The sequence below is a fragment of the Gigantopelta aegis genome, chromosome 7, assembly GCF_016097555.1.
Source record: "Gigantopelta aegis isolate Gae_Host chromosome 7, Gae_host_genome, whole genome shotgun sequence".
Taxonomy (NCBI): Eukaryota; Metazoa; Mollusca; class Gastropoda; order Neomphalida; family Peltospiridae; genus Gigantopelta; species Gigantopelta aegis.
The window spans coordinates 39,819,955-39,844,954 of record NC_054705.1 but is presented as its reverse complement, the minus strand read 5'-3'; the positions used below and the strand labels follow the sequence as shown (position 1 = coordinate 39,844,954).

Sequence of the window (25,000 nt, the reverse complement as noted above, 5' to 3'; positions counted from 1 at the left end):
CTCTCAATATCTGTGTGGTCCTTAACCATATGTCTGACGCCATATAACCGTAAATAAAATGTGTTGAGTACGTCGTTAAATAAAACATTTCTTTCTTTTGCTTCAACGGGGCAAAATGACTCTGATGACATGAACCTGTGGAGTTTGAGCCCAGCGTGTTGCCTCAATGTTTTGATTAATTTTTTCACATCGTATTGATTAGCACATTTTCTGCTGTGTGTTTCCTGAACTAGTAGAGCTTTCATCCTAATTAAAAGTGGAGGTAGATGGATCAGGTGTGTTAGTATGCAGTATAAATCAATAATGTAAACAAGCATTAATCCGAGAGTACTGATAAATTAAGACTAGGGCAGGACGCAGTCCAGTGGTAAAGCGCTCGCTTGATGCATAGTCGGTCTACTTTCTCCTGTTCGCTTTCTGAACTGATAGAGCTTTCATCCTAATTAAAATTTGAGATAGATGGATCAGTTTATTTTGTATAATGACACCACTAGAGCACATTGATTTATTAATCATCAGCTATTGGATGTCAAAAATTGTGTAATTCTGACATATAGTCTTAGAGAGGAAACCCGCTACATTTTCCCATTACTAGGGATCTTTTATATGCACCATCCTACAGACAGGATAGCACATACCACAGCCTTTGATATACCAGTCATGGTTGCACTTGCTGGAATGAGAAATAGCCCAGTGGGCTCACCAATGGGGATCGATCCCAGACTGACCGCGCATCAAGCGGATGCTTTACCACTGGGCTACGTCCTGCCCTAGATGGATCAGGTGTACGGTATTAGTATGTGCTGTATAGATCAATAATTTGAGCTGAGAGTACTGCTAAAGACCACGGTGGGACGTAGCCCAGTGGTAAAGCACTCAGTCTGATGTGCGGTCGGTCTAGGATTGATCTTCATCAGTGGCGCCATTTGGGCTATTTCTCTATCCCAGACGAACCATGCATCGGGCGAGTGCTCTGCCCCTGTTTGATATACCAGTCGTGGAGCACTGGCTGGAAGGAGAAATAGCCCAATGGGCCCACCGACGAGGATCGATCCCAGACTGACCATACGTCAGGCGAGTGCTTTATCACTAAGAGGGCAAGGGGGTTCAGTTGCCCTCCCCCCCCCCACCCCCCCCCCCCCCACCCCCCACCCCCCCACCCCCGGAGAATCTCACTTTTTTTTTTACTCCAGAAAATAGTTTAATTTGCATAGTGTTTCATTTGTTTATTTAAAGTACCGGTAGTGCCCACCAACACCCACCCCCACACCCCGAATTTTTATCAGGGTACGGCCCTAATGCATACACTATCAAATTTAAATATATATAATAAACTTCCTGTACTATTGAAGTTTGCAAGTTTTAATTTCTGAATGTCTAAAGGTCATGACATAACTGATTTGCGCTGCGTGTATAAATTTAAGTTTGCGCAACCGACACACACGAGAACAGAATGGCAGTTCACGTGATATATTGTGCCCTGATATAGACCTGACATAAATTGTTTGCTTTCCATTAAGTGTCTTGTCGTTTTATCCAATCCGATAAGGCTTTAACATACTCATGTACCAAGGAGGTTTGAGCATGTCCGCCCCAGGGGCAGATGTCTTTTTATCCATGAATGTTTTGTGAGTTCAGGTCAGGTATTTATGCCTCGGAACCCTCCACTGGCGAAGTCAGAGGTTGGATCCGTGGTAGGCGTGCCTGAACCTTTGTGGATATGGGCACGTTAAACGAGTTTCCATTTCCATTCAGGTATTTGAACCCACTATAACCGAACTTGTACATTATAAACAAGGACAATGCTTTAGCTGACAGGACTGAACATCTGCATCAATGAGTGAACATGTAATTAATAAGTCTTTTAGGGGACGGGAGGGCCCATTGGGTTACAGGGTATTTCTGGGTTTAATAAACTTTTAAACTTTTAAATTCTGGTGCTAGTAATGTATTCTGATGAAAGACGGTGAAGATTGTCGGAAATTAAATCGGAAGTCATAGATTACAAGTTTAGCACACACTTAATGCCAGTCTATCACTGTTGAGATTTTACTGGCCGGGTTTCAAATATTCCTTGTCATTTTACCCAATATTTTTATTTTAAAAATATATAATTACATAGAAGTTAATTTAGCTGCCATGTTGTCGTTAGAATGTTTTACTGAATAAAGGATTAAACTGGAGAATATGCCATCGAAAGCATGGATTCATTACATAAAAAAATAATTAACTCGACTCTATGGAGCCAGTACATAATAGTTCTTCAGATTCATATTAATAAAATATCCACATGATTAAAAACAAATCCATGCTGTGTGTACAATAATTACAAAAAACGTGTGATTTATCACTTTAGGTGGGGTTTTCCGCCATTGTCCTGTGTAATTAGACCCTTATGGTTGGTTCTGTGTGGGTAATCAATCACTTTCTGAAACCAACTTTCACGTATTGGGTGATGAGCTGACAGATTTACAGAAATATGAATAGATATGGTAGGCACACTGACTGACAGATATAAAGACACAGACAGACAAAGACTGACAGACACAGGCAGACAGATATTTAGACAGACATTCAGACAGACAGACATTTAGACAGACATATATTTAGAAATATATTTAGACAGACAGACAGACATACATTTAAAAAGACAAATATTTAGACAAAGACTGGCAGACCGAGACAGACAGACAGACAGACAGACATTGGAAAGCTCATTTCACGGCCTTTGACCAGTTGTGGTGCACTAGTTGGAATGAGAAACATTCTAATCAGTTGAATGGATCCACTCAGGTGGTTCAATCCTGTGACATAAGCACCTCAAGCGAGCATTCAACCGACAGACAGACAGACAGACAGACAAGAGGGAGGGCAGGTTGGATATTTGATATTTCTGTTCCATGTTGCCCACTGATGTAATGTAGTACAGCTACATGTATATATTTGAGATGAACTTCCTAGCAAGAAAGCCATCCACAAACAGACTGGATAAACCAGCCCAAACATCCCTGCCAGTCGTCGTGGAGACCGGTTGTTTTCATTTTCCATGTTTGTGCACGCACACTTTTATATGGCACAATCAATAGAAGCGTGTTTGCATTTCACAGAGATTAGCTTATCTTTTTTATCTTCTAGTTGTCATATTACATACATCAGGTCATAGTCACGATTTGGTGGGAGATGGGATGGAGTAGCACACACACTGTCATAGAGTTCACTTTTTTCGGGGGGGGGGGGGGGGGGGGGGGGGGGGGGGGGGGGGGGTGACGGGCAAATAAGAAAGTTGGTGGGGAAAAAAGAGGTGTAATTGGTGTGGAGCATGATACCCCTCCCCTCCCCCTCCCCCTCCCCCTCCCCCTCCCCCTCCCCCTGGCTACATAAGTGTTTATTTATATGTGATTAGGAGTTTACCTTACTTGTGCTGATCTCATACATAGGTTTCAGGGAGGCGAATGGAGTGGGGGTGGGGTGTCTGATTTAATCCCCTAGGGCTATCTATATGACGGAGTGATATCAACCTTACTCTGTATCAGCCTCTATTAAAAGTGATTTTTATACGCCCGTCTATGATGAGTCGTATTATAGTATAGTATGGTATGGCATTGTCCATCTGTCCATCCATCCATCCATCCATCCATCCATCCATCCATCCATCCAACCATCCATCCGTCTGTCTTTTTCTTGTCCGGACCATATCTTGCATACCTATGCATACACGAAAATCAAACCTCACATGTAGGAACAAAATGGGTTAGCGGTATGTCATGTACTATTACTATATCACTGTGACCTACTTTTCATGGTCTACTGCACATAACAGTAAATCCTTGTCCGGACCATATCTTGCATACAGATGCATACATGACCATCAAACCTCACATGTAGGAACAACTTGGGATGGTGGTGTGTCACATACTATTACTGGGTCACTGTGACCTACTTTTTACGATCTACTGCACATAACAGTAAATCTTTGTCGGACCATATCTTGGGATGTCACATAAAATTACTACCTGTAGGTCACTGTGATACAAATAAATCAAATAATTTGTCTATATTCTGAACATCATATGATTTTCCATCAAACTCCTGATGGGCATACCATGTACCTCACTGGTACTCTTGTTATTTATTTTATCTTTTTAATTTATTTATTATTTATTTATTTAATCTTTCTCTATTTATTGGAGATCCTTTTTGATGTTTGTAGGATAAAAAAAAGAAGAAAATATAATTCCCTTTCACCCAATATTAACCAAATGGCAATCAAAGGGTTAATAAAATTAACGTTTGAATTTTGTTTTTCCTTTCAGAAGGGGAAGTGGAATCTGATTGGTTGAAAGCAACAGGATATGGATTTGTGGTGAGCAAACTTCAAGGTATGACTGTAATCCTTACGTTGTTTACAACTTGCGTAGCGTGTAAATGTGACACATTTCTAGTTTTGTGTCGGGTGTGTAATTAAAGCCAAATTTCTTCTTTTTTCAGACTTCTAGTCTCTTCCCTATCCTACTCTATTTTTTTTTTACTAATACAAAATAAAAACAACAATAGTTATAAAGAGTTTTTATATAGCGTTTAACTATAACCATTGTATGTAGGCCATACATGTAATTGGTCTTGTATTCAGATATGGTTTACAGTGTAAAACCAATGCTGATTATCTTTGGATGGTAAGGTGTTTGGTTATTATCATACTTGTACTTTGTCTTGTACCAAGATGTGGTTTACAATGTAAAAACAATGTTGATTATCTTTGGATGGTATGGTGTTGGGTTATGAACATACTTGTACTTTGTCTTGTACCAAGATATGGTTTACAATGTAAAAACAATGTTGATTATCTTCAAATGGTAAGGGGTTGGATTACGCACATACTTGTACTTTGTTTTGTACCAAGATATGGTTTACAATGTAAAAACAATGTTGATTATCTTCAGATAGGAAAGCGTTTAGCTAGAAGCATTCATCTTATATTTAAACAACCCCTGAAATTAAGAAAATTACCAAGGCATTTTCCATGGCAATTTTACCATTAACATGTTTCCAACTCGGGATTGTAAGTAAATTTGAATGATGAGTTGGTTATTTGTGTCGTTTGCCAATATGCTGTAAGATTCTTTTATACCAGTGGCGGTATTCGTTGAATAAAAGGGCGGGATGTAGCCCAGTGGTACAGCGCTCGCTCAATGTGCGGTCAGTGTGGGATCGATCCCATCGCGCTATTTTTTGTTCCAGTCAGTACACTGCGACTGGTATATCAAAGGCCATGGTATGTACTACCCTGTCTGTGGGATGGTGCATATAAAAGATCCGTTGCTGCTAATCAAAAAGAGTAGCCCATGAAGTGGCGACAGAAGGTTTCCTATCTCAGTATCTGTGAGGTCCTTAACCAAATGTCTGACACAATATAATCGGAAAAAAAAATGTGTTGAGCGCATCGTTAAATAAAACATTTCTTTCTTTTCATTGAATAAAAGTGACATAACAGTTAACATGCGAATGACACATGCACGATCAAGAACAATGGGGTTATAAGGGGGTGACAATTTATCATATACAGAGTCTACACTGATGTACTAGTTCAATCTTTATTTTTTAATTATATTGCATCAAAGCTATGAAGTGGCAACTATTTGACTGAAGTGATAGGGGAGAGCATGTAGTTTATAACATTAACATTGAAGACTTGTTTGTGGTAATTCTGGCCCATGCAAAAGTAGTGTTTTTTGTGTAAAATGGGTGTACTCCAGCCTGGTTTAGAGGGTGTGTTTGTTCAAACCAATATGCTGGGAGAAAGAGCTGGACAACAGGGGTTGTCCTTTTCAGGGTATGTGTCCCCCAGGCAGGCAAAGGTACATACAAAAATCCACTGGCCTGCTAATATTAATAAAAAATGTTATAGCCACTAAGGTTATATAAAAACATATAGTGAAATTAATTGTTATATGTGGCCTGCTATGAAAATGACCTAATTGGAACTCGCTTTAATGCCAGATCAAGTTTAGCCAGGCCCGACCAGAAAAATGTCCGGCAGACATGGTAAACTAAATGGCCTCATCGAGAACCTATCAAATAGTTCATGAATGTAAGCAAAATATTTGCTGGTTGAATTTTGGATTAGTAATTTACATATGTTTTCGATCATGCCCGATGGCTCTGAAATTCAGATACATGTAGTTAATAATAATGGTGCATTTACTGTTTTAATATTTACTTTTAATCTGTTTTCAGTTTACAAAGTATATTTTATTTTTAACAATAAGGAAAAAATACATCTTGAAAAACCCCACAATCCAATATGGTAGTCCACGGCAAAAATAATGCTGCAGAGAATGAAAAACTCCACGGCATGCATCACCACGGCATTTCTGATTGCCGTGGGCAATTGTAGGGGTTGTTTAAACCATACATGAATTTTATTTTGCACTGAGATACAGTATATAATTACATATTTATACTTACATATACAGATATATGATTTACAATGTACTAATTGGATTGAACCAGTGGCATAGCATGGGCGGGCCAATGGGGCGTTTGCCCTGGGTACAAAATTCTGGATTGGTGGAAGGGACTCTGGGTCCACTGGTTACGGGGCACAATACTTGCCTTGCCCCGAGTGCTGGCAACCCACGCTACGCCACTGGATTGAACTCTCTCTTGCACTGAGATATGTTTTAGAGTGTAACACTGAATTATCTGCAGGTGGTAAGGCGATGAGTGCTGATTATACAGGTTTGGACTTTGTGTCTTGTACTGATTTACAGTTTACAAAGTAATGACAGTGTTGACTGACCTCATTCCTAAAATACATTTATACTCGGTCTTGTAGCAAGATGCAGTTTTCAGTGTAACGTTGATTGTCTTCAGATGGTGATGACAATACTTGGACTTTGTGTTGTACTGTGCTATGGTTTTTAAAGTAACATTGATTATCTTCAGAAGAAAAGGTGTTGGGTGATGACTTTATGTTGTACTGTGATGCAGTTTTATTTCAGATGGTAAGGAGCTGAGCGATGATCATTTTTGGACTTTCTGTTGTACTGAGATGCAGTTTTATTTCAGATGGTAAGGAGCTGAGCGATGATCATTTTTGGACTTTCTGTTGTACTGAGATGCAGTTTTATTTCAGATGGTAAGGAGCTGAGCGATGATCATGCTTGGACTTTCTGTTGTACCGAGATGCAGTTTTATTTCAGATGGTAAGGAGCTGAGCGATGATCATGCTTGGACTTTGTGTTGTACTGAGATGTGGTTTTATTTCAGATGGTAAGGAGCTGAGCGATGATGAGCTGGAGGCTCTGACCTCATCGCTGACCCGACACCAGGCGGAGGCGGTCAAGCGGAGAGTGGACACACTAACCACCACAATGAGGACAAAGCAGAAACAGAATAGAGTTCACATGAAAGATATCTTCCCTGAACAGGATGTCACTGCAAAGGTAACAGTGTTGAAGGCATCATCACGTGGTAGTTGACCTGTCGCTTTCTTTCTATTTATGTCTCTCTGTCTCTGTCTCTCTGTCTCTGTCTTTCTGTCTCTCTGTCTGTCTCTCTCTGTCTGTATGTCTCTCACCCCCTGTCCGTCTCTCTCCCCCTCTCCCTCTCCCTCTCCCTCCCTCTCTCTCTCCCTCCCTCTCTCTCTCTCTCTCCTCTCTCCCTCTTTTCTCTCTCCCCTTCATACATTGTTTTGTTTATTTCACCAGGAATCGGCCAGTTCTTCGCGAGACTCTGACCCACCATCATCGCCTGGTTCGGAGACAGACGGACCTCTCTCGTCGGCGCGACGGAGCAGCAGGACATTTCTGAAACGTGGCGAGTACTCAATGACGGGAGTCACTCGTGAAGGCCAGTATAACGTGGATAAAGGTGAGTAGTTTCAGCCTGGTACCCGAGAGATGTACCCGAGACATAACCAAGACGTATTGCATTGTAGCAGATACGGGGGTGGGACGTAGCCCAGTAGTAAAGCGCTCGCTTGATGTGCGGTCGGTTTGGGATCGATCCCTGTCGGTGGGCCAATTGGGCTATTTCTCGTCCCAGCCAGTGCATGTGTATATCAAATGATGTGGTATGTGCTTTTCTGTATGGATTTGGTACATATAAAAGATCCCTTCCTACTAATGAAAACATGTAGCGGGTTTCCTCTTTAAGACTATATATAAAAATTACCAAATGTTTGACATCCAATAGCCAATGATTAAGAAATCATGGTGCTCTAGTGGTGTCATTAAACAGAATTGTTTTTTTAACTCAAAGTGTTTGTTACTGTGCAGGCGTTGAAGCACTGAGTATTCAGCCCAGGTCATCTTTCGACAATAAACGCAGCAATCGACACTCAACCAAACACCTCCAGCCGATCGCCGACTCGGAAATATCTGTCGACTTTCATCTCGAAGAAAAGAGTAATCAGGTATGTATTGGGTTTTTTTTAGTTTTTTTACACAAAATATTGGTTGAATATGGACTGAAAAAAACAAATTCTTTACAGAAAATATTTATTGAATATGGACTTTCTGTGGTTTAGACAATCAAAATAATTGGGTATCATCTAAAACATAGATGCATTGTATGGCCAGACAAATTAGGTGTATGGTATTTAAGTTGAACCAATCAGACAACAGTCTTATTTGACCTTTCATACTGGATACACAGACTGAGTTCATATATTCACATTCACCTATAGTTGTGCATGATATATATTGTCGGTTATTTTGAGAATGAATGAATGAACGTTTAACGACACCCCAGCACGAAAAATACATCGGCTATTTGTGTGTCAAACTATGGTAAATGCAAAACGTAAGTGATGATCACGGTAAAAATTCAACAGTTAAATATAAACACAGTGTAAAGAACTGTAAAAAATACAAATATCACAGATAGATAAAATTAAAATTTAGAATAAATGTCTGTATCACCTTAGAAACAGTAATATAAATTCTGGATGGAATTGAAATGATTCCATCACATTTTGAGGTGCTTACACTCCACCAATATGTGGCGCACCGTCAGAAGATACTGACACCTACAGGGAAAATTATTTTACTAAATACCATTTCCACTCAATAGCATTGTTAAATACTGTTCGTGACTTTAAAAAGAGAGAGAATATTTCCTGATCAGGTTGAATAATTCAGTACCACATGTATTTATTTTTAAATACCCATTCCAGGTGCGGATGCAAATGTGATAACTGATCTCTCCTTTTACACAGAACAGTTAATATAATCACGTTTCCCCTTAAAGGTTATGGTCGGTTTTCAAAAGGGGGGGGGGGGGGGTCTGGACACCCCCCCCCCCCTGGATCCGCTACTGCATTCTGCATGAATATTTTGATGTGTTTGTTGTGTATGTATGTTATATGTGAGATTTGTTTTTTTTATATGTGTTTTTTATTTTAGAATTAGTTTTTATTATCCTCAGAAACATAAGCAGTTTAATTATAATATTTCAATCCTATCTTCCTGATGACTATTTCTGCATTAGTTCTGTATTAAAACTAGTTTTAAAACACATTGAAAGTATTATCATGAGGGCAAGAATTTGTATTTTCAAATCAAGGTTATTAATTTAATTGCCAGATATTTTTTGAATTTGTATTCACACACACACACACACACACATTGTTAGGGTTTTTGTTTTTGTTTTTTTTACATTCTTAGGTCATCATTTTTGTTATCTTTTAATTAAAAACATTTTCTTAAATCAGTAATTTTTAATCAGATCATTATGACAAAGTTAAAGGTTGTTTTGTTTCACAATACAACTAGAGCATAATGATTTATTAATCATCGTCTATTGGATGTCATTACGACGGATGAAATATACCTAGCACAGGATGCTGTATATATAAACCGGATACCCTCGGGACCAAGTAAACGTCCAGTTTTAAGAGGTATCCAGATTAGAGAGGTTCTCTTCTGTACATATATTTTAAAAAGTCCAGTTTTCAGGGAATTCCGGTTTTCAGAGGGTCCAGTTTTCAGAGGTTTTGCTGTATGTATTTATTATATATGTGTGTATGTTTTGACATGTTGCATGGTTGTCATGGTAGCATGGTTGTCATGGCGTGTATATCTATCTGTGGCATGGAGTAGTTGCTTGTATAGACTGTTTGTCTTTCAGATCTATTGTAACCACGTTGATCCTCATAGGGTGGATCTCCCTGTAAGTTGCAACTAGTTCTCTAGATGTGTGTACATTAGTCCATAATCATAGCAACACTCTACTATCTTCTCTTCCACTAGTCATAATAATCTATATTATTATAATAATACAAATACAGTTTTCCGGTATATCATACAATATATGTGTTGTAGTATATACTTTTTATGTAGATAATATTTAGAGTATTAAAATATATTTATTAACAAAAGTATTATCATGAAAAATAACTACTTGTAATTTGTTTTCTAATTTTCACATGTATACATTAAGAAAGCACACTAATTTATGTTAAATTATTATATTGAGTATTAATATGTGCACACCCTGAAACCTGTTGTGATATGCAGGGAGGTGTGTGTGTGTTGGTGGGGCAGGGTTCATAGCGGTCTTTAAATTCCTTCAAAATCTTTAGGTTTTTAAAAGTCTTTGAATTGTAATAAAAGTCTTTAAAAGTCTTTAAATTCTCGTATTGTGTTCATTCTTTTATTGTTCATTTGTCTCAATCAGCATCAATACTCTGACCTTCTTTACCGGCCTCGGTGGCATCGTGGTTAGGTCATCGGTCTACAGGCTGGTAGGTACTGGGTTCGGATCCCAGTCGAGGCATGGAATTTTTAATCCAGATACCGACTCCAAATCCTGAGTGAGTGCTCCGCAAGGCTCAGTGGGTAGGTGTAAACCACTTGCACCGACCAGTGTTCCATAACTGGTTCAACAAAGGCCATGGTTTGTGCTATCCTGCCTGTGGGAAGCGCAAATAAAAGATCCCTTGCTGCTAATCGGAAAGATTAGCCCATGTAGTGGCGACAGCGGGTTTCCTCTCAAAATCTGTGTGGTCCTTAACCATATGTCTGATGCCATATAACCATACATAAAATGTGTTGAGTGCATCGTTAAATAAAACATTTCTTTCTGACCTTCTTTCTGCTGGCTTGGCTACATCATTATACAATACTTTTACAGCTGCATGCACTTGATATTTTCCAGCAACGTAAACAAACTGATTTGGTACTTTTATTGCATTCTATTGTCTTTGACCGCTGTGTAAAAGTCTTTGAAATCTTTGAAAATGGTAGGTAAAAGTCTTTGAATTTGTTTCGTCTTTAAGGCTATGAACCCTGGGGAGGGAGGGTGGAGGGTTGATTACAAAAAAGGGACTTCTTTCTAGTTAGTGAAGAAGAAAATAATCTCCAGTTTCACCCCTAATTTACATATTTTAGTTTCCCCCTAATTTATATATTTTACTTTCTCCCCTAATTTACATATTGTAGTCCCCCCACCCCTAATTTACATATTTTAGTTTCCCCCCTAATTTACATATTTTATTCACAGTGACTCTTACACATGTCCTTGAACATGAACAAACAGGCGAGTTATTTGAGTATTTACACTTAAGATTTTAATTTTTGTTTTCTGTACCAACAAACCTGCTGAAATGTGTATACATGAGTGAATGTTGACTTACAATGTTAAGGATGGTGATCCATGTGTATACATGAGTGAATGTTGACTTACAATGTTAAGGTGGTGATCCATGTGTATACATGAGTGAATGTTGATTTACAATGTTATGGATGGTGATCCATGTGTATACATGAGTGAATGTTGACTTACAAAGTTAAGGATGGTGATCCATGTGTATACATGAGTGAATGTTGGCTTACAATGTTGAGGATGGTGATCCATGTGTATACATGAGTGAATGTTAACTTACAAAGTTAAGGATGGTGATCCATGTGTATACATGAGTGAATGTTGACTTACAATGTTAAGGTGGTGATCCATGTGTATACATGAGTGAATGTTGATTTACAATGTTATGGATGGTGATCCATGTGTATACATGAGTGAATGTTGACTTACAATGTTAAGGATGGTGATCCATGTGTATACATGAGTGAATGTTGACTTACAATGTTAAGGTGGTGATCCATGTGTATACATGAGTGAATGTTGACTTACAATGTTATGGATGGTGATCCATGTGTATACATGAGTGAATGTTGACTTACGAAGTTAAGGATGGTGATCCATGTGTATACATGAGTGCATGTTGACTTACGATGTTAAGGATGGTGATCCATGTGTATACATCAGTGAATGTTGACTTACGATGTTACGGATGGTGCTCCATGTGTATACATGAGTGAATGTTGGCTTACAATGTTAAGGATGGTGCTCCATGTGTATACATGAGTGAATGTTGGCTTACAATGTTAAGGATGGTGCTCCATGTGTATACATGAGTGAATGTTGGCTTACAATGTTAAGGTGGTGATCCATGTGTATACATGAGTGAATGTTGGCTTACAATGTTAACGTTGGTGATCCATGTGTATACATGAGTGAATGTTGGCTTACAATGTTAACGTTGTGATCCATGTGTATACATGAGTGAATGTTGGCTTACAATGTTAAGGTGGTGATCCATGTGTATACATGAGTGAATGTTGGCTTACAAAGTTAAGGATGGTGATCCATGTGTATACATGAGTGAATGTTGGCTTACAAAGTTAAGGATGGTGATCCATGTGTATACATGAGTTAATGTTGGCTTACAATGTTAAGGATGGTGATCCATGTGTATACATGAGTGAATGTTGGCTTACAATGTTAACGTTGGTGATCCATGTGTATACATGAGTGAATGTTGACTTACAATGTTAAGGATGGTGATCCATGTGTATACATGAGTGAATGTTGACTTACAATGTTAAGGATGGTGATCCATGTGTATACATGAGTGAATGTTGACTTACAATGTTAAGGATGGTGATCCATGTGTATACATGAGTGAATGTTGACTTACAATGTTAAGGTGGTGATCCATGTGTATACATGAGTGAATGTTGGCTTACAATGTTAAGGTGGTGATCCATGTGTATACATGAGTGAATGTTGACTTACAATGTTAAGGTGGTGATCCATGTGTATACATGAGTGAATGTTGACTTACAATGTTAAGGATGGTGATCCATGTGTATACATGAGTGAATGTTGACTTACAATGTTATGGATGGTGATCCATGTGTATACATGAGTGAATGTTGACTTACAATGTTATGGATGGTGATCCATGTGTATACATGAGTGAATGTTGACTTACAATGTTATGGATGGTGAACCATGTGTATACATGAGTGAATGTTGACTTACAATGTTATGGATGGTGATCCATGTGTATACATGAGTGAATGTTGACTTACAAAGTTAAGGATGGTGCTCCATGTGTATACATGAGTGAATGTTGGCTTACAATGTTAAGGATGGTGCTCCATGTGTATACATGAGTGAATGTTGGCTTACAATGTTAAGGATGGTGCTCCATGTGTATACATGAGTGAATGTTAACTTACAAAGTTAAGGATGGTGATCCATGTGTATACATGAGTGAATGTTGACTTACAATGTTAAGGTGGTGATCCATGTGTATACATGAGTGAATGTTGGCTTACAATGTTAAGGATGGTGATCCATGTGTATACATGAGTGAATGTTGACTTACAATGTTAAGGATGGTGATCCATGTGTATACATGAGTGAATGTTGACTTACAATGTTAAGGATGGTGATCCATGTGTATACATGAGTGAATGTTGACTTACAATGTTAAGGATGGTGATCCATGTGTATACATGAGTGAATGTTGACTTACAATGTTAAGGATGGTGATCCATGTGTATACATGAGTGAATGTTGGCTTACAATGTTAAGGATGGTGCTCCATGTGTATACATGAGTGAATGTTAACTTACAAAGTTAAGGATGGTGCTCCATGTGTATACATGAGTGAATGTTGGCTTACAATGTTAAGGATGGTGATCCATGTGTATACATGAGTGAATGTTAACTTACAAAGTTAAGGATGGTGATCCATGTGTATACATGAGTGAATGTTGACTTACAATGTTAAGGTGGTGCTCCATGTGTATACATGAGTGAATGTTGGCTTACAATGTTAAGGATGGTGCTCCATGTGTATACATGAGTGAATGTTGACTTACAATGTTAAGGATGGTGCTCCATGTGTATACATGAGTGAATGTTGACTTACAATGTTAAGGATGGTGATCCATGTGTATACATGAGTGAATGTTGACTTACAATGTTAAGGATGGTGATCCATGTGTATACATGAGTGAATGTTGACTTACAATGTTAAGGATGGTGATCCATGTGTATACATGAGTGAATGTTGGCTTACAATGTTAAGGATGGTGATCCATGTGTATACATGAGTGAATGTTGACTTACAATGTTATGGATGGTGATCCATGTGTATACATGAGTGAATGTTGGCTTACAATGTTAAGGATGGTGCCCCATGTGTATACATGAGTGAATGTTGGCTTACAATGTTAAGGATGGTGCCCCATGTGTATACATGAGTGAATGTTGGCTTACAATGTTAAGAATGGTGCCCCATGTGTATACATGAGTGAATGTTGACTTACAATGTTAAGGATGGTGATCCATGTGTATACATGAGTGAATGTTGGCTTACAATGTTAAGAATGGTGCTCCATGTGTATACATGAGTGAATGTTGACTTACAAAGTTAAGGATGGTGATCCATGTGTATACATGAGTGAATGTTGACTTACAATGTTAAGGTGGTGATCCATGTGTATACATGAGTGAATGTTGACTTACAATGTTAAGAATGGTGCTCCATGTGTATACATGAGTGAATGTTGACTTACAATATTAAGGATGGTGATCCATGTGTATACATGAGTGAATGTTGACTTACAATGTTAAGGATGGTGATCCATGTGTATACATGAGTGAATGTTGACTTACAATGTTAAAGATGGTGATCCATGTGTATACATGAGTGAATGTTGACTTACAATGTTAAGGATGGTGATCCATGTGTATACATGAGTGAATGTTGACTTACAATGTTAAGGATGGTGATCCATGTGTATACATGAGTGAATGTTGACTTAATGTTAAGGATGGTGCTCCATGTGTATACATGAGTGAATGTTGACTTACAATGTTACGGATGGTGATTCATGTGTATACATGAGTGAATGTTGACTTACAATGTTACGGATGGTGCTCCATGTGTATACACGAGTGAATGTTGACTTACAATGTTAAGGATGGTGATCCATGTGTATACATGAGTGAATGTTGACTTACAATGTTAACGTTGGTGATCCATGTGTATACATGAGTGAATGTTGACTTACATTGTTAAGGATGGTGATCCATGTGTACATGTGTGAGACGTAGCCCAGTGGTACAGCGCTCGCTTGATGCGTGGTCGGTTTGGGATTGCTGCCCGTCGGTGGGCCCATTGGGCTATTTCTTACTCCAGCCAGTGCACCACGACTGGTGTGCTATCCTGTCTATTGGATGGTGCATATAAAAGATCTCTTGCTGCTAATCGAAAAGAGTAGCTCATGAAGTGGTGACAGCGGGTTTCTTCTCTCAATATCTGTGTGGTCCTTAACCATATGTCCAACGCCATATAACTGTAAATAAAATGTGTTGAGTGAGTCGTTAAATACTTAGTAAACCATTTCCTTCCTTCCATGTGTACAATTATCAATAGTAGTATTTCCATATGTGCCATCCAGTTTTTGGTCACCAAACCCGTGCAGCATTAAAAAACCATGCACATTTTTAACAGCCCTCACTGTAAGTGATTTTATGCTATGTTTGTGACTTACACATCGTTAAATTCACAAGTTCTCTACCAGTGAGGTAGAGTCAGAGAATATTTTGTTTAGTATCGCGTTGCGATTCACTACTCAACATTCAGAGATCGCTACACAATTGTAAAACATTAAACAGTAGTTGTTTATCAATTTTCAATTGACTAGAAATATCACTATTCAACATTTTGAAAACAGAATGTTCCATGAGATTTCACACAAGAACATAGCCAGCTGCATGGTGTCTCCTAGGGGTAGCCCATTCAATTTTTAAGGGGGCATACTTAATTACACGCAATAACTGATTATAAGGGGCAGTTGTTTTTCATGGTAGGTGACACCCCCATGCTGCCCTTTCTATGAGCCTGATATTCTACATGAAAAAAATGCTTTAAGAAGAATGGCTGGCTGGATGAATCAATCAATCAATCACTCAATCAATGTTGAAGACACATCACCATTAAAATACTTTTAGAAGATTGAATGTGAAGCCATGTTTCACCTGAGCCATACTTTCAGAATGAATGAATGTCCAATTACACCCCAACATGAAAAAATGGCTTGAGTCCATGTTTGACCCATCTTAATGAATAAATGAAGAAAGAATGAATAAATGAATGTAAGAATGAAAGAAAGACAGAGTGATTGAAAGATTGAATGAATGCATGACTGAAAGAAAAATTGAATGACTGAAATAAAGATTGAATGAATGAAGAAAGCACTTCAAGTCCATGTTTGACCCAAGTCTTACTTTTAGAAGCATGAATAAATGAATAAAAGAAAGGAAAACCCCAATGTGAAGAATTCCCGTGAGTCAATATTTATGTTGTATGAATGATTGAATGAATGAATGAATCAATCAATGAAAGAATGAATCTCCAGTGACACCCGAGTGTGAAGAATTCCCGGGAGTCAATGTTTGTGTTGTATGTATGAATGAATGAATGAATGAATGAATGAATTAATTAATTAATTAATTAATTAATTAATTAATTAATAAAAGAATAAAAGAATAAAAGAAAGAAAGGATGTTCAGTGACACCTGAGCGTGAAGAATTCCATGAATCAATGTTTGTGTTGCATGAATGAATGAATGAATGAATGAATTAATTAATTAATTAATGTTTAACGATACCCCAGCACAAAAATGCACATCGGCTATTGGGTAAGGTAAGTATATGGAAAACTTGAAATATTAGTCAATGTCTGTGTTGTGTTTTCAGGCATTCGACACGAAACACGACTCGCTTGGCGTGACACGGATCGGTGACCTGAGTGAGTCGGACATGTCACGCATCCGCTCCCTTGCCCTCATCGAACTGACGGCACTCTTCGACGCGTACAGCATCGTCTACTCGCGGCCAAAGAGGAAAAAGAAAATCAAAGGTAAACATCGGGGGGCCGAAAGTTCAGACATTTTAATTGTGTCTTTTAAAAAACAAACATTTTATGATGAGTACGACTCCCGTTTAGAAATACCGTGAAACATGTCTAAACTGGATCCTGAACAAACCCGGAATTCTGTCAAAACCGACCTAGTTCCATGGTCCTGAATTTTTTTAATTTTAAGAAATGTGATCTTCTAAACACTGAAAAACGTGTCTAAGCCAGATCTTGAACAAACCGGAATCCTGGCAAAACCGGCCTAAGTTCCATGGTCCCGAATTTTGGTCTAAAATGTGACCCTCTAAACACTGGAAAACCGGTCTAAATCGGTTAAATATTTAGGTCTCCGGCATGATTTGGTTTGTTCAGGTTTCACTATAATTATGAAACAGTAGTGGAACTAAGAGGTCTGGTGTCCCCTCAAAAAGACAATTCACTCTCAGTGTTTCTGCCGGAAAGAAATTTTGGGGTATTGCGCTATAGAACTGAATGCCACCCTAGTCAACAGGGGGTATGGGGGTCTTCCCCCAGAAAGAAAATGGATTACGTTTAGACTTAGGGTTAAGAAAATCGTACAGTAATGATAAGAGTAATTTATTTTGTCAAAAGGTTATCTAAAAAAAATTAATCTGCAAAAAGGTTTTGGGTATGGCACCATACCCGTTTTATCCTCTGGCAGAAACCCTGTCTCTTGTTTTTTTGTAGTTCATTTACATTCAAAATTTTAAAATATACTTACCTTGATATTTGTATTGCATTGTACTTTTCCTCACAGCTTTCCACTGTGGTTTTTACATAATTGCGTAAATTCCATATACTTACCTTACCCAATAGCCGATGTGCATTTTTGTGCTGGGGTATCGTTAAACATCCATTAATTCATTCATTCATTCATTCATTCATTTACATTCAAGTTATTAAATTTTAATTCAGTCTCTGTTTCCTAGTTTATTTTCCATAAATTATTGATACTTTGATGTAGCTTTTTCATATGCAATGGTTTAAGAAGTTCCTTTTTAGAATTCTTATCTTCACCTTGGAAAGCCTAGATCCACCCTTCATAAAAACATTACAGCTTCCATTTTGTTTTATTTTCTATATTCTGTTTGTGGTTACCTCGGTTTCCAACCTACATAAGGGGCAGGACATAGCTCAGTGATACAGCACTCACCTGATGCGTGATCGATCTAGGCTCGATACCGTTGGTGGGCCCATTGGGCTATTTCTCATTCCAGCCAGTGCTCCACAACTGGTGTAACAAAGGCTGTGGTATGTATACTATTCTGTCTGTGGGATGGTGCATATAAAAGATGTCTTGCTGCTAATTATAAAAAGTAGCCCATGAAGTGATGACAGCGGGTTTCCTCTCTCAATATGTGTGTTCCTTAACCATATGTCCAACGCCATATAATCGTAAATAAAATGTGTTGAGTGCGTCGTTAAATCAAATATTTCCTTCCTTCTATATTCAACACACCTCTTGATGTAAGGAAAGGAAATGTTTTATATAACGGCACACTCAACACATTTTATTTACGGTTATATGGCGTCAGACAAATGGATATGGACCACACATATATAGAGAGAGGAAACCCGCTGTCGCTACTTCATGGGCTACTCTTTTTGATTAGCAACAAGGTATCTTTTATATGCACCATCCCACAGACAGGATAGTACATACAACGGCCTTTGATGTACCAGTTGAGGTGCACTGGCTAGAGTGAGAAATAGCCCAATGGGTCCACTGACAGGGATCGATCCCAAACTGACTGTGCATCAAGCGAGCGCTTTACCACTGGGCTATGTCCCGCCCCCCAAACTGTGTTGAGTGCACATCGTTAAATAAAACATTTCCTCCCTTCCTTCCACCCTACATTAAAAAAACTTACACATTCCATTTTTACGATGCTGGTTGGGTGATGGATTGTTTATTTTCTTTTCTATATTCTCTTTGTGGTTACCTTGGTTTTCAGAGCACGGTTTGTTTGGCGTTCCGTTACAAGTGTTAGTGGAGCATGACCAAAAACGCTGTCCCAATACGAAGGTCCCGCTTATATTTCTGAGTGTAAGTTAAACCTCTTACTAGAATTGGTTTTTTATGGGGGTTTTCATTGCACTGGCATAGGAAATGGGGGGGGGGGGGGGCAAGGGGGCGTGCTTTATATTTGCTTTATATTAGTGTAAAAGTGTGTAAATATAAAAAGATTGCCCCCACCCCACACACACACACTTTTTGGCGCCTTCCTACGCCACTGTATTGTCATTTTCTTATTCTTTTATTTCATTTCCTCCCTCCTTCCTTCCAACTTCTGTCCCTTATATATTTGACCTTTTGGTCTTCAACCCCTGCAATTACGAAAATATCCAAGGCAAAAAAAAAACAATGTCATTGAAAAAACCCTGAATATGGTCCAAGGCAAAAATGTGCTGTGGAGAATTCAAAAAACCCATGGCAATGGATAATTAAAAAAACCCATGGCAATGGAGAATTTAAAAAAAACCATGGCAATGGAACATTAAAAAAACCCATGGCAATGGATAATTAAAAAAACCCATGGCAATGGATAATTAAAAAAACCCATGGCAATGGAGAATTTAAAAAAACACATGGCAATGGAGAATTAAAAAAAACCATGGCAATGGATAATTAAACAACCTCATGGCAATGGATAATTAAAAAAACCCATGGCAATGGATAATTAAAAAAACCCATGGCAATGGATAATTTAAAAAAAAACATGGCAATGGAGAATTAAAAAAAACCATGGCAATGGATAATTAAAAAAAACCATGGCAATGGAGAATTTAAAAAAACCCATGGCAATGGAGAATTTAAAAAAAACATGGCAATGGAGAATTTAAAAAAAACATGGCAATGGAGAATTAAAAAAAACCTCATGGCAATGGAGAATTAAAAAAAAACCCATGGCAATGGAGAATTAAAAAACAACAACATGGCAATGGAGAATTAAAAAAACCCATGGCAATGGAGAATTTTAAAAAAACCCATGGCAATGGAGAATTAAAAAAAAAACATGGCAATGGAGAATTTTAAAAAAAACATGGCAATGGAGAATTAAAAAAAAACCCACTGCAATCTCCATGGTATTTGACAATTGCTGTGGGCAATTGCAGGGGTTGGTCTTGTATAGATTTACCAATAAAATTATTCTACTTGAAAATTAAATGATTTGTTTGTTTTTCTAAGGATATGCAGATAAATGTATAATGTTTACATTCTAAAACAGTTAAACCAATGATTTTTCATGATTTTTTTAAAGTCAAATATGATTTATATCTGATCATGTTGTCTATTGCATTATGATGTCATACATGAAATATGATGTCATTCTCTGGACTAGATTGATAATTTCACTTTATTTCTCTTATATAGAATACTAAACGCGTTTTCATAAAATGGTATGACAGGCAAGCTAGTTTAGTATTTTATTTGTTACAAACCAACTGCAAACAATCCGCAATGCAGAAGTAAGCTGATGTCGAGACCTACTACAAGTTATTTTTCTATGAATTGGGTCAGCAAATGATCTATTTCACACTCACGCCACGCCAAGCCAATATTACACTAGTTAGATATTAAGTGATTGTTATGACATGAGCAATATCTTACACTGGTGTGTAATAAAATGTTATACATTACAATCATTAAATTTCTATTACATTCATTACAAGTTAACGTCATCCCATTGGTCCAGCCGTAGCAACGTGAGTTTGTTATCAGGAAACGTCATATTTGATGATGTCATTTTATATGGGGACTTTATCTTATTGAGCGTTATTGTTTAGAACGAAAACAAATTATTCAAAATAAAATACAAACTTTTAGTATTATTATTGATAAGGATGTGGAGGTGGACAATGAAAGAAGTTGAAAGATAGGAGGAGTTGCCAAATCGGGAAGAAATGAGATGGAATTCAAAGGAGAGAGAGGAAAGGGGGCAATGGGATAATTAAAAAATAAATAATAATAATAATTAAAAAAAAAAAAAAAAAGTACAGCCCTTTACGTTAACTTTTCCATCTAAGATGGTGCCTACTTGTATTTTTATATAGATAGTATGAAATGTTTTAGTCTCCAAATAAAATAAAAACGGTTGCATATGCGACCAAATTGGTTGCAGTGTACAGGGCTGAAGTATGTTTCAAATTTAAATATAAAGATTGTCTAACGTAAAATAAATTATTGACGGGAGGCTGCAGTTATGCAGATTGGATCGAGTATTAATGTTTTGATGTTTGTTTTCAGATTATTGAACATTTAGAGAGGGAAGCTTTGTGTATTGAAGGAATTCTGCGAATACCGGGGCAGGTATCCAGGGTCAAGGTCAGTCCACTGAAACACATACACATACATTCCAGGCATTTGAGGGGCGAGACGTAGCCCAGTGGTAAAGCGTTAACTTAATATGTGTCAGTGGGCCCATTGGGCTATTTCTCGCTTCAGCCAGTGCACCACGACTAGTGTAACAAAGGCCATGGTATGTGCTATCCTGCCTGTGGGATGGTGCATATAAAAGATCCCTTGCAGGGTGCAATTTGTTTTAAAAATTTTGATTAGCAGTTTTTCCTACTGGATGGAGAATTGATTAGCAACTATTGGAATTTGATTAGCACTTTAATAAAATGAGTAAACATGAATAAAACACATTCTTTTCAATACAATTGCATATTTCTTATACATGTATCTGTATTGTGGGCTGCTTACCCCAAAATAAAACAAGTACAGAACAGTACATGTGAAGGGTCATCACTGTCACTTGTTTACAAGGCCGTATCCTCCAGAGGTCAAGGGGGGCAGTTGCCTCCCCCCCCCCTCCACACACACACCCAGAGAATCTCACTTTGTTTTTTTTTGGCTATATAGAAAATAGCATAGAAATGTCAGGGTTTAATTTTTATAGTACAACATATTTCTGAATAATATTTGTCAATGGTTATGCTAAGCAGCTTGGTCATCTAACTTGTTCAAAGTGATTTTTTAGTCTTTCCTGAGTTGATTTGTATGTCTGATCCAAAGTGTGATTGAAGCCCGAGAAAAATTCCTCATTTGGCTGATCATTCCAACGTATTCGGTGTTCATTTTTGTTATGAAAACTGACAATTCTTAAACGATATATATATGTATTTTACCAGAACATTATTTGCCGAGGCAATTAAAAATAAAAAACGCCAAGCTGTTAATTAGTCAATAATACCGTATATATACGTAAACATTTTCGCGGCTAAAATAATTCGCGATCAAGCTTTCATTTTACATTTTCACGATAGTTTTTGCCAATAATAAAATAAAAACGACCAATATCAACTGAATTCCTTTCAATGACAGTTTTACATACGATATAATTATACTCGAGACATTCTCACCATGCTGTCCGTGTGCCGTTAGTCTTGTCCGCATGTATGTCTGATAATACATGATGCAGAAAACTTGAAAAATCACAAACTAGACCAAATACTATTTATTAGTAGTATTCATAGGTAGCATTCAGGTTTACAAATAACGAAAGCCACAAGTATGTATCGAATATAAGAATAATCAGTGTAAAAACAACAAACTGAAATCTCATAGTTACGAGATACCAGACGTGAGTTCAGCCAGCCGTTTGTCGCTAATGTTTGCCAGACTGGTTTTTTACGTAACAAGTTAAACCGAACGACCACTTCGACAACTGGTCAAAATAATTATCAGACATTTTGACTACTGGCTATCACTGAACGCAGATCATGCATAGCACCGAGTGTCACTTGTAGTATAAAACCACGTGGCAGGTAATTTGACGATAAAAATAAAGTGCTTTCGATGCGCTATGTGTTTTGTATCTATAGGCATTATTCAAAGCTAAATCGGAAATAAGTTAACGCGTAATTAAATTCGCGGAGCTATCAGCATGTTCGCAATTTTCGTGGTATATTTAATTCGTGAACATAATATATTTGCGTGCACGGTAGGCTACAAGTTCAGTGTACACAGTCATAGCTGCTTGCAAATTAGGTTACCACGATGACGTAGCAACTAGTACGTTACGTCACTGTTCTTGTTAAAACGTCAAATATCCTCCGCGTATTCCGACAGTATTTTCTATTTGAAATACTAACACACGCGAGAAGGTTGTACACTGAGATAAATTTTTAAAATGTTTATCATTGGCGAATCAGTTACCTTGGCTGTGATCACGGAAAATCGACACCCCTAAGTGCGTTCTTCTCCCGCGATCTCAATTCAAAGATCAATTTGGTTACAAAAAACATGCATCGCAAACTGCTAGTCATTGTTACAATATTGCATGCGATCGCAAGATTTTGCATCGCTTTTTTGCAATGCGAACCCGGTCATTTTGCAGCCTGCCTTGCTGTTAATCGGAGAGAGTAGCCCATGAAGTGGCGACAGTGGGTTTCCTCTCTCAATATCTGTAGGGTCCTATCCATATGTCTGAAACCATATAACCATAAATAAAATGTGTTGAGTGCATCGTTAAATATGGCAGTATTTTTCTTCTCTATTTTTCTTCTGCTTTTTTGGTGTTAATTTTCAGTGGGAAAAAAAAAAGTTCTATTCGGTATATATTATGAAAGCAACAACAAAAACAAAACATCCAATTATGTTCAAATTAAAATAGAGTGACAGGAAAAGTGAGTGTGTGGGTATTTGTTGTCTCAACATTAAAAAATGTAACATGGCTTGGAGGGTGGAGGAGAGTATTAAAGGGACATTCCTGAGTTTGCTGCGTTGTAAGATGTCTCCGACTAATAAAATATTTCTACGATTAAACTTACATATTAAATATATTTTCTTTTATCTAGAATATCAGTATCTGTATATTCAATGTGTTTCTGGTTATCTTAATATTTGTAAAAAGCCCAAACTGGATTTTGTCTTCAAATAATTTTGTACATAAGAAAAAAACAATATTTTAGGAAATAAAATGAAATTTAACCTAGTACAGTACAGTATTAAGAGTGATCAAAAACACATTTAATATACAGCCACTAATATTTTATGCAGAAAAATATATTTGATATGTAATTACAATCGTTAAAAAGTCTCTTTTCATCAATAACATCTTTAAAATTGCAGCAAACTCAAGAATGTCCCTTTAAAAATGCCAGATTTTGCATTTCATAATGGTTGAACTTCTCCTATGTACATGTACATGAAGTTTGACACATTACATGTTAGGAGGCCATATGTAAAAAGTCTCGTATAACCACTATAATCTACAAGCTGTCTCATTTGACCAAATATTTTCTCGTTCCAGCCAGTGCACCATGACTGGTATATCAAAAGTTGTGGTATGTGCTATCCTGTCTGTGGGATGGTACATATAAAAGATCCCTTGTTATTACCCATATGGTAAAAAATATTTTGGTACATATCAAAGTGATACGTCCCACTAGAACACCAAGTGGGACATAACACTTCGACGTCACATGATGACGTCATCGACTGGCGCACTACAACCTTACAGGCACGTCAACGAAACGAGACGAGTGATGTAAATTAAGATTGATTATTGGTAATAAATAGGATATTAAACTCGCTACCATTTTGTATCATGTTTATGTCCCTCGTAAAGCTTGTGACAACTGAAAATTATTTCACTCGGGACATAAACATGATATGAAACTGAAGCTTCTTTAATATTCTATAACTACTAATGGAAAAATGGAAAATTAGCAGGTTTCCTCTCTAAGACTATATGTAATAAAAACAACCAAATGTTTGACATCCAACAGCCATTGATTAATAAATC

The 25,000-nt window shown here is 37.5% G+C and overlaps 1 protein-coding gene across 2 annotated transcripts in view; it reads left to right on the top strand.

Moving 5' to 3' along the window:
* LOC121377787 (rho GTPase-activating protein 18-like) overlaps nucleotides 1-25,000 on the top strand; it is a 67,702-nt gene that overhangs the window by 20,335 nt on the left and 22,367 nt on the right. For both annotated transcript variants that reach the window (XM_041505878.1, XM_041505877.1), the window contains exons 3-9: nucleotides 4,314-4,379; nucleotides 7,270-7,445; nucleotides 7,710-7,872; nucleotides 8,280-8,416; nucleotides 17,066-17,228; nucleotides 19,202-19,293; nucleotides 21,496-21,573. In XM_041505878.1, the coding sequence (XP_041361812.1) occupies nucleotides 4,314-4,379; nucleotides 7,270-7,445; nucleotides 7,710-7,872; nucleotides 8,280-8,416; nucleotides 17,066-17,228; nucleotides 19,202-19,293; nucleotides 21,496-21,573 (875 nt within the window). The remainder of the gene's footprint in view (nucleotides 1-4,313; nucleotides 4,380-7,269; nucleotides 7,446-7,709; nucleotides 7,873-8,279; nucleotides 8,417-17,065; nucleotides 17,229-19,201; nucleotides 19,294-21,495; nucleotides 21,574-25,000) is intronic.